The sequence below is a fragment of the Verticillium dahliae genome, genomic scaffold, assembly GCF_000150675.1.
Source record: "Verticillium dahliae VdLs.17 supercont1.3 genomic scaffold, whole genome shotgun sequence".
Classification (NCBI taxonomy): domain Eukaryota; kingdom Fungi; phylum Ascomycota; class Sordariomycetes; order Glomerellales; family Plectosphaerellaceae; genus Verticillium; species Verticillium dahliae.
Genome location: NW_009276940.1, coordinates 222865 through 233638, shown reverse-complemented (window position 1 = coordinate 233638; position 10774 = coordinate 222865). Strand labels below are relative to the sequence as shown.

The 10774-nt window shown below is 56.7% G+C and overlaps 3 protein-coding genes across 3 annotated transcripts; 2 read left to right on the top strand and 1 right to left on the bottom strand.

Moving 5' to 3' along the window:
* Positions 1-435: 435 nt before the first annotated feature.
* VDAG_01712 (uncharacterized protein) lies at positions 436-2147 on the top strand (the record flags this gene model as incomplete). The annotated part of the gene is made up of 2 exons (XM_009657741.1): positions 436-1433; positions 1559-2147. 2 exons carry the CDS (start codon positions 436-438, stop codon positions 2145-2147), a joined length of 1587 nt encoding a protein of 528 aa, XP_009656036.1.
* A 1501-nt stretch (positions 2148-3648) lies between these two features.
* Positions 3649-6472, top strand: VDAG_01711 (uncharacterized protein; the record flags this gene model as incomplete). The annotated part of the gene is made up of 2 exons (XM_009657740.1): positions 3649-3691; positions 3774-6472. 2 exons carry the CDS (start codon positions 3649-3651, stop codon positions 6470-6472), a joined length of 2742 nt encoding a protein of 913 aa, XP_009656035.1.
* A 1207-nt stretch (positions 6473-7679) lies between these two features.
* On the bottom strand, positions 7680-9302 carry VDAG_01710 (uncharacterized protein; the record flags this gene model as incomplete). The annotated part of the gene is made up of 1 exon (XM_009657739.1): positions 7680-9302. The coding sequence occupies one exon, from the start codon at positions 9300-9302 to the stop codon at positions 7803-7805; it is 1500 nt and encodes a 499-aa protein (XP_009656034.1). The 3' UTR covers positions 7680-7802.
* Between the last annotated feature and the right edge of the window lie 1472 nt (positions 9303-10774).

Below are 10774 nucleotides of genomic sequence, written 5' to 3'. Positions count from 1 at the left end.
CAGCAGGAGACACGCCCCGCTCGCTTAACTAAAGGACGCATTTTTAAGCGACATGTAAAAAAATTGCTGTGTATATTTCGTGGTAAGAGGATGAGCTAAATTTTGTACCTAGGGCAGATACAAGATTGATTCTGAGTTGCCCCTAGCATCCAAGAGCTCACGAAATCGATGGCTTGAAGTTTGCCCTTGGCTGGTTGCGATGGGTGTGGGCCAATCGGAGAAGCCAATGGCTGCGAGTGCGGAATTATCATCTGCCGACCTGCCGACGACTCAAGTTCCCCCAACTGCAGGTTCCGCAACAGCCAGTCAGAATAGAGGCATCAACAGTGACCACCATTGGCAATCGACACGCAAGGAACCTGCAGGCTTTCGAGGGTACTGCCAGCCTCATCAGCATGACGACCATACCATAGCCGCATCCCACACATTGCCAACATGCTTCCGACCACACGGCAGCGCTTGGCCACTCGCCGCCGCCTTACCCAGCGACTTTTCGAGCTCCCCGCTCGCGAATTCACCAGCAACACAGCGCTCGCGTCCCGTGTGCGACCACAGCTTCCTTTCCTCTCGATACCACTAACGACACGACGGCGCAAAGTCCGCTACTTCACCACCGAAAACAAGCTATGGCTGAGGCATGAGGGCCGGCTCTTCCTCCGGTACAACATCTCCATCTGGGGCTCTCTCGTCTGCGTTGTCGCCATCGGATTCATGCTCAACCAAGAATGGTTGGAAAAAGACTTCCCCACGCCGCACGAGTGGTCGTTCCTGACGCGCATGGGCGTTCGGGGCGCGAAGAGTGCGCAGCGGGTTGCCGGGAATCGGGGCACGAATTATGACGAGATTATCGTGTCGTGCCAGAGTGCCCTGAAGAGACTCGAGGACCCCCAGATTGATGGCGCCGGTGTTCGGGAGCTTCTTGGTGATGAGCCGTTGTCCATTGACGGTCTGGGGAGTGTGGGCAAGGACATTTCGACCAAGGACGAAAACTGGAGGCGAGGCTACTACGAGGTCATGATGCTGCTGGCGACGACGCTCGAGCAGGTGGACGGCTGGGTCAAAGATCGCACTCGCAACATTGTCTGCCCCCCGGCCATGGTTGTCGGACCCTCGAACCCCCGGCCTCAGCCCATGCCTGTCGGAGCTCCTGGTGCGCCGAAAGAACAAGACTGTGAGGTGGCCTACGAGTCTGCGGAGAATGCCTATCTTCGCATCCTGACGACCAAGGGCTTCAGCACCAAGCAGAGACTCGATGCGGCGCTTGCGTATGCTTCCTTCTTGGACTTCAAGAAGGTGCCGGAGGCTGCTGCAAGGGTGTACGACTGGGCACTCTCCATTGCCTTGGAGACTGTCGACCCATCTTCGCCTCCTGTTGTTGACCGTCGGACATTGACCCTCAACGACAGGTCGGCGGCCCCCTCGGAGAACGTCCTGTCTGTCCTCACAGCGATGGCGACGCACAAAGGCCCATGGCGGTGACGTCGCGGGGGCACTCCCAATCTTTGTTCTCTTCTCGCGCACGTCGCGCTTTGCCCACTACACCGCCAACCGCAACAAGGGCCAAGTCATTCGATTCATCGCCATCAAACTTCTGGCAAAAACTGTGGGCACTGGCACAGCCACCACAGTACCCCCCGCCTCCGCCTGATGGAACAACTCCCCCATGGCGCGACAACAAGCAGCTTTGCGAGGAGGCGGCCCTTCACCTCTACATTGGCGAGATTCTTTACTCGAGCAACGATACACTGCGAACACGCGAGGAAGGTCTCACCTGGACACGCGACGGTGTGGACCTCGCGGAAGAACAGCTTCGCGAGCTGGGCCCCGCCACGGCGGCGAACCGAGCGACGAAGACGACCTGCAGGGAGTGTTTGGGCACAGGGCTGCACAACTGGTCGCTCATGGTCAAGCGGCTGGCAAAGGAGGAGAAGGCACAGCAGCAGGAGGCTGAGAGGAAAGCGGCGGCGGCGGCAGGGTCTACATCCAAGCTTGGGCGCTTCTGGTCGAGTGCGCCAAACCCGAAGGAGGCAGGCACGCGCTGGGCAGCGGAAGAAAAGGTCGTGTACGAGCGTATTCGGAGGACAAACGAGCTGCTGGTAGATGTGGCGCCGCCGTCGGCTGGCTTGTCAGATCTGCTCCGGGCGTAGGCTGGACATGCACATGGGACGATATCCGAGTCGAGGGCGTAGGGGCACGATGCCGGGGTCGAGAAGATGTGACCAAGGGTTCTCTGGCGCTGCCGTGCCCACTTCGCCATGTAATACTACCTTACCTGCTTTACTTGGGACCATGTTCCCAGAATCCGGTCGTTGGGCAGCTAGGTGCTTTGTCCCTGTGACATCAATAGACCCTCTTTCAGGCTTTGAACAGCATCCCTTGGAGAGACCAGCGTCACCCTGTGGATCTGCACGGGTGCCCCCTTGTGGCCAGAACTCGCGACTCGGTGCTGCCGGTGGGGGAGAAGCTGGAAGGAAGAAAAAAAAAAGGTAGCAATGGAGACGAGGCTGGCAGGTGGCCTGTCAGCACCCAGGACATGGTCATTAGGGTTGTCAAGCACCTCAAACACGGGGCTGCACCCGAGCTGTCGATTGCATCCACTTTGGCGACCGGGGTGCCGGGTGTGATGCTCCATAGTACTGTCAAGGGAGCAAGCACGGCCTGTACATCCCTGGCAGTTACCATCAGGACGGAAGGTCGCCCTTAGGAAGGAGGAAGCCGGACGCACAGACCGACGAAGATCAGCATCCCTCACCCAGCCACAGCTTTTCTCTTCGGGGAAGCTGCATCATAGTGGAGTGCCTGCCCTTGTGTCCACAGCTGAGCGAGAGGTCGTGTGCCCTCTTGGCCCTATCTGGTCCCCAGGGCGGTCCCCAGGGCGGTCCCCAGGGCGGTCCCCAGGGCGGTTGCCTGTCAGCCCAATGCAAGGCAAGTAGTACCTGAGTAGACACCGCGTGGAAGGCGCATGCAGGCTGCAGCTCCCCACTAGGTGCTGCAAGAAGGTACGGCACGCATGCAGGCAGGAGCAAAGCAGCTCACCGTCTCGTTGCAGCCGCGCAGAAACTTTTCCCTCCTAAAACTTCACACACACGCGATATCTACGAAGCAGCTTCGAAGCATTCTATCGTGATTCTTCCATCTTTGACAATCGTGCTGTAAGTCCGTCTCTTCTCTTCATCGTGCGCTACCCAACGTGCGTCTGGGCCTGGGACCTGCATTGGGGCACGGCATGGCCCTAGCTTCCGGGCCCCGGTCCGCTTTGCTCTAAGCCCAAACGCCTCGAGAGAGAGGCTGGGGATGGAGTCGTCACAGCACACTCTCACTCACCCTGGCTTTCTCACCATCACCACCCAACCTTCCTCTCGTCTGACCCCATGTTGCCCGTGTCCTTCTTTTTTTCTCGCCTCTGGGTCGTGGCAAGGGGTCGACCAGCCACTGGCAATTGGCGATGCCGTTGACCAAAACGACTGAATTGCCCAAACATGGCGCTTTCTGTCTGCATCATGCATCATTCAATCCACATCTGCATTGGCGCGCATCTTTGTCTAGCACACACTACTGCATCACTCTGTACCTCACTCGACGTCTTCGGTCAGTGTGTTGAAAGGTCTTAGTGGGCTTCGCTCGACGCATCTTCCCACGAATCGAAGAATGAATTTCCAAGACCTGACATTCAACTTTATCGATCGACAGCGTATGTTGGGCTTCTCCAGTCGTTCAGCGCCCTCCTCCAATACGTGGCCGCCGACTTGATATACTGACGGGTCGCATAACAGGTCCCCAACCGCCCCAATTCTGGTCTCCAAAGACCCCTTCTGAGCAGTCAGAGGCCACCATTCGGCCGCATGGCGACACGTCACGCGGCGGCGATGACCTGACGAGCGACTCCGGTCAAGTTTCTCTCTCACCCCAAGCTCCGGCCATCTTCCACGCCCCTTCACCGCCAGGACACTCTGACTCCGACTCGACCATCACCGAGAGCTACGGTCCTAGCCGTCTGTTCGCACAGTTCGGAAACCCGCTACGTGACATTCGTCGGCACCCAGACGAGCCACTGATCGACAATCGCCCGGATCCGCGTCCACCTCGACGAATCGACTCCGAGTCGACAGTCCACATCCAATCTCAAACGACAGTACGCTTCAACGAAGCGCAGCTAGCCATGGACGAGGTCGCCAACCGCGCACGCGCCAAGGGCTTTCGCGATGACATGACCCTTGCCGTCAATGGTTCAATCACGCCCGGCGTCGATGACGGACCTTTTATCAGCTATGCCCTTGGCGCCCTCACTCAACAGTCGTGGCCCAGGCATTCTGCCACGTCAGATGCCACAGCGACCACCCGAGGCGATGCCGGCGCCCCATGGGAGAAGGAGCTCCCTAATGATCATGACGAATACTCTGATGATGATTACGCGATACCCAAGAGGCGTTCAAGCAAGGCACGCAGTCTGTTGCCATCTCTCGCCCCTGTGCCTTCGGTTTACACGCGCAACTCGGTGCGCCACAGCGCGTTATCACAGTCGCAAGATGAGAATGAGGAGCTCGGTGTCACTCCCATCAGACTAGAAGCCTACAACACGACGCGGCCTCTCTCACAGCCGAGGTCTACGACTTCTTCACGCTTCATAGGGGAGGACGAACCCAAGCAATTGGGCTCCAACCGTTGGATACCGATCAGCGAAGTCCATCCAACCCGACGGGAAGGCCTGCCCAAGCTTGACATTATCGATCCCCTGAGAATCAACTACCCCGAAATCACCTATGTCCCACGAATCTTACGACTACCCTCAATGATCACCATGATGGCATTATGCATTATTATGATTGTGCTGCTCGTCACTTCCGCCATTCTGACAACGATACGACCTGGCTTGCTTACGTTGCGCTACGCCGTTGACGATATCAACCACGGACAGTACTTTCTGTTCCGTGTACTGCCACAACTACTGGCCGCCGTCGTGTTCGTCTACGCACAATGCATCATGACAACCACGATTCGAATTCTGCCGTTCCAACGCATGACGAATGATGAGTCTGAAAAGAGACGCGATGCACTCTTTGACGACCTCTATCTCACGAATTTTATGAAACCTCACTTGACAGGGCCACCTATGCTGAAGGCCTGTATGGCTATGATCTGGCTTGGCGCCTTAACGATACCTTTATTGAGCAGCTGTTTTGCAGTGGCTCGTGTTGACGACCAATGGACCTGGTCGGCAGTGCAAGGCGTGGCTTATACGGCCGTCGTTCTGTACGTGCTACTCCTTGGAGCCATTGCAACTTTGGCCATGTACTGGCACAAGAGGATCACGGGTCTCTTATGGGATCCACGATCTATCGCCGACGTTGCCCACATGATGTACAAGTCGAACACTCTTGACGACTATGAGAGAACCGAGATGATCAGGGACAGGAAGGCGATGCAATCCATTCTTTGCAACCGCCGCGTCGATCGGCTGGGCTATTGGCAGATGGAAGGCCCCGACGTGACGCCATGGTACGGTATCGGAATCGACACTCATATCTCTGACAGGAGAGGACGGAACGACGTGGAGGACATGCCCCAAGACGATATCCGCCAACGCGAGTCTATGAACTCGCTGACAATGTCCCTGGTTTCGGGGGTGGACGACAAGATTCGGAAACAATATTTACCCTGGTTCTTGCGAGATGGGCAGATGATTGGCTTCGCTGTGATCAGCACGCTCCTTCTGGTGGCCCTGATTGTTGTCTCCTTCACGCAGGGAGCTAGCTGGATGCGAGGCTTCCGTCCCGGCCACTTGTCTGTCTATCCCGCTGAGGGCAATTTTTCAGCGGCCAACTTCCTCTTCAGCTTCATCCCGAGTCTGCTTGGCGTGCTCCTGTACTTGTTCCTCCAGTCTCTGGACATGTCACTTCGCACTACGCAACCGTGGGCAGAGCTGAATAGCGCCTTGGGTTCGCCAGCCGGTCGTTCCATGCTCTTGGACTACGCCGCTTGCCACCCGTTCCAGGCCACCCTCCATGCTGCGAGGAACAAACATTGGCGCGTTGCGGCCGTCTCACTGATGAGCACATTGGCCGTCTTCATTCCGATCCTCGCCGGCGGCCTGTTCATGGCCCGAAACATTGAGGGAATCAACGACAGCCGCATGCGACCCAACAGGGCCGTGTTTTTCATCGTCTTGGCGCTGCTCATCCTGTACTGGTTTGCGCTCATGTCGTTGGTGCCCTGTCGGTTCTCGCACCGCCTGCCTCATTCCGTCACCTGCCTTGCGGATCTCGTCTCTTTCCTCTGCACCGAAGATGTGCGGGAAGAGAAGGGCTTCCAGTTTCCCGAAGCCAAAGACAGAGAGACCATGCTCACCAAGCTGGGGCTTGGTAAGCGTTGGGAGGAGAGCCGATGGTACTTTGGCAACGTGCCCGGCAAAGACGAGAAGCTGGGCGTGCGCCGGCTCAAAAAGTATACGGAGCGCAAGGCCAGAAGGCATTGAGCCTTTGAAGGCCGTGGGCCTTGTCCGACGCGTAATCATGGTGTTGTGTGTCATTATACACTGGCGAGGGATCACTCCCCGAGGTTGGTACAATGGTGTTTTGCTTTTGGCGTTTTTGGCATGGAGAATCTGCATGGGTTGGCGTTTGGATTTTGCGCTTGATTTTGAGAGTTCTTTGTTTTTGCACTGTTCGCGTAACGGAAAAAAAATAGAGGGTTATGGTATGGGGTCATGTTTGTACGGCACGGGGCATGGATATTCATGGCGTTTCACGAGACATTTGGCACGAGATCCAAGACTGTATTGAAGGAAGAGGGGCTGTCAGGCTGGGCTGAGAGTGAGCAGGACTGAGATTGATGAGATTGCCGCCTCGGAGAGCTTCCAGGCCGAGCAATGAGATGTATGGCTTATGTATACGTATCAGATATTGATGGGAATATGATGTGTTTCTGCGCCTTTTTGTTCGTCTTGTGTCGGTGCAATGCCTTGCTTCCTCTCCCCGCAACCCCCACCGTCCACCATGTAACGTATGCTGTGATCACACCAGAATCTCCATGGAGAACTGTGAACACGGGTAAAGAGGAAGCATGTCCCGCTGACAAGACCACAGTGAAATGGCCATACATTGTCACAGACGCGCGATGCTCATCTTCTTGAATGTTTGATTACTCTCGTGCGTGAGGCACCATCGCCGCGAGGCAAAGCAACGTATCTCAGAGCTACCTCAACTCAACAAGCAATTACCCGTACCGCGAACCAGGCTCTCTCTGCTGACGACGACGACGATGACAACTACCACAACAAGAGGAAACAACCCCGAAGAAGAAAAAAAAAGAAGAGAAGAGGAAGACAACATAGGAGACATAAATGACAGTATCGGCGGCTCGAAACGTTCATTGTGGTGGCCGATTACTTTCTCCTCCCCTTCCAGCTTCCGTCTTTCCTTCCCGCTTACACGAGGCGCCTCGCACCCTTGCTCCTCTCCTCCTCCTACCATTTCCCATTTTGACATTTCCAATGGCGCCGTGGGAAAACTTGAACACATGACCCCCAAACCATTCTCCTGACCCTTTGACTATTCGCCCAGACCGTGATCCTTTTCCCGTCTAACGGAGGCTTCGTTTCGTAGAGGCATAACTGATGATAGAGTTTCTCGATAAAAAAAAAGTGGTCGTGGTTTACATGACATAATGACATGATGCAGAGTGATAAACAGAACAAAGAAAAATGAAACAGGACACAGAGAAGAGACTGAAACCCAAGGCTTTGGTACGACAATGAGAGAAGAAGAAAACGGGAAACAACTAGGACGACGGAGTACATGTTGCCCTTATGAAGTGTGGCCCCGGGAGCCCCGGCCGAACATGCGGCCAAACACGTCGCGGGCGCGATGCTCCTCGGTGTCGTCGGCGGCACGCCAGGCCACTAGAGACTTGCGGCGTGGACGGGGCGCGTCGCCGCTGCGGCGCGGGCTGGCAGGCTTGAGCGTGGCAGCGCGGCGAGACTTGACGAGGCGTGCAATGGGAGGGCCATCATCTGACTCTGAGTCTGAGGAGTCAAAATCGAAAAACGAGGCTGATGGGGCGGCGGATGACGGTTCGCAGGGTGCGCGGCGGCAAGGAGGCAGAGGTGCGGAGCGGGGATGGACGAGATCGGCGAGGTTGGTGGAGGGGAAGTTGGGCAGCGTGGACTTGACTGTTGTAAGATCCGAGACGATAGAACCGCCCATAGTGCGGGTCGAGGAGGTGGATGTGCGGGGAAGCATGGCGAACGAGGATGATGTGCGAAGGGCTGGAGATGGTGTACCGATCAGGGTTGCGCCGGATAGTAGGCGGATAGGCGCCGAGTGTATGTGGATGGGTGATGGTCGCGTGGTCTTGCGAGGCTTAGGCGTGGGTGATTCAGCAGCAGGTAGAGAGGAGGTGCGCGGTGGCGGGACAACAAAAGAGGACGGCGCTGTCGTTGTTGCTGACGATGATTTGGTTGTGGTCGTGGAGGTCGTGGAGGTCGTGGAGGTGTATGAAGCCTGATGAGGTTTGGGGAAGAGGCTGTAAGATGATTTAACAGCCCTGATGGTTCTGCGCTTCTCGGCGACGGACGTCACGTTGCGACCCTTCGGGAGGCTGGGAGGCTGGTGCGCAGGCAACGTGGACTGCTGCACGGTGGTGGTGTATTCGATGGGCTTAGGCGGGAGAGGGTCGTCATCGTAGTTGATGGTGCTTGCCTTCTTGGTGCGACGAATATGCGGCGATGGGATGAGGGCGGGATACCGGGCCTTTGGTGCACGGTGACCTTTCCGCGGTGTCTTTGGTGGCTGGTCGTGGTCGTGGTGGTGAGGATCTTCAAAGTCATGGGGTTGATCCCCCGCCACCCAAAAGCTGTCCCACAGCTGAGATGTCGAGGCGTGGTACTGGTAGTCATCGTCGGGTGACACCTCAGAGTCAGAGTGGTCATCAATCAGGCTGGGCGTTGAGCAGTTGGAGACCACGGACGACCTGCTCTGGTGACGGGAGAACGACCTGGAGGTCATCGTCGTAGACGGCCTAGCTTCCATCGCATCCATGCCTTCGTCCGTCTGTTCCGCGAAACTGTGCCCTGCCCTCCTGTACGGGTTGGGCTGCTGGCTTCCTTCTGCGCGCGGCAGCGAGTAGTTCGAATAGTCAAAGTACTTTGACACGAGCTGGAGGTGTGCCAACTTGGTCTGTCGATCGATGCTCTTCCTTTTCGTCCTGGTCTTCGATGGCGCTGCGGGTGCGGGTGCGTTCATCGTGAGAGTGAGAGTGAGATCGGTATGGGCAGGTGTGATGCCTGATTCCAGATGAGCAGACATGACGAAAGTGGAATCACAACCGCCGGGGCCTGCTCTACTTCAGGTGCGGATATGATGTCGCTTTGCGTTACAAAGGTGTGTGTGTGAGCTCATCAGCAGTCTCAGGCGAAGGGGGCGATGTGCGTGTCTGATCCAGGGATGGGATGCTCGCTATATGTCCAAAAGCAAGAGGTGTGGGCGATCACCGTCCATCAGTCTCCCTGATCCTTGGCCTAAACAAACATTGACCCGCTCAGCAACGGAGCCGATTGTGAGCAGACATGGTATGCCCTTCCTGGCGGGGGAAGTGTAAGGGCCGTCAACAACAGGACAGACAGGTATGCATCGTCGTGTCTCGGTGCCGTTACTTTGGGTCTGGTACCCACACAAGCCCGCATGTCCACCTCCCAGCTGGTGGCTGAACCCCCAGGCGCGGAGGATCGCCGTGGGTACCGTCTTCCCTGAACTCAGGATGGCCACAGCTTCGAGACATTCCTTGCCTTCTGCGCTAGCCCCGATCCTCACCCTGGGCCCAGGGTGAACAGCCAGTCGGAGGCCGGCCCTGAACAAGGGAGAGCGATGTTGGGAAAGGTCTGCGGGGATCCATGACTGCACTGACTGGCAAGCAGCAGGACAGTCGCCAGGAGGGAAGTGGGTAGTGGCCTGTAGGCAAAGCATCACCAGGTAAGGTGAGCTGAGGTGTAAGTGCTGGAATGTTAAACGTGACCGGCCAGAAAAAAGTCTCCCCCCCCAGAGGCACGTCCAGCAAAACCTCTGGCAACGGGGTTCGCTCTGAGGTGGACTCCGGGGGTTCTCTTCCCCTAGCCACCCAAGACCTGTCAGATCAGACCGTCGGATCAACGATCCTGTGCCGCTCTGCAGGAGTTGTCCTGATTGAGAAGCTCTGAGACATGGATAAAAAAATGAGCACAGGCACAACCAAGAGACGAATCATGAATCAGCAGGAGGGGTAAGCAAAAGGCGACGAAGAAGAAAAGCAACACCAATACGGCGTCGAGAGGGGGGGAACAATAGCTGGCCGCAGGAGAAACAGCAGGGCAGATCTCGAGGCACCGAGTCTGTCCTATCCGCGGGACGAGTGCACTTGCATCCGCCGTGGTTCGTTCCGAGGACCCTGTTCCTGCGTGTCCGAGGTGGGCACACACTGCCAAACTAATGCCAGGGGTGCAGTATGCAGCCTCTACCGCAGCAGGGAGGTTGCAAGATAGGAGCACTAAAAAAAAGAAGGATGAGAAAAATGTGCTTGGCCCCGCGCTGTCTCACTTCCATGGTCAGTGTCGACGTACTCGAGAGGTTTTCAGGGCCCCTCTGGGGCTCACAACGCCACAGCATGCCCACCGTTGCACCTTACTCCTGTCGACCATGGTTACACAGGAAACGTTGACCCTCGTTGAGTCAGGACGAGAATGGACGATGCCACGCTAACTTGTTTCCCATGCTACAGAGCTGACCAGTCCAGAGTTCCAGGTGTG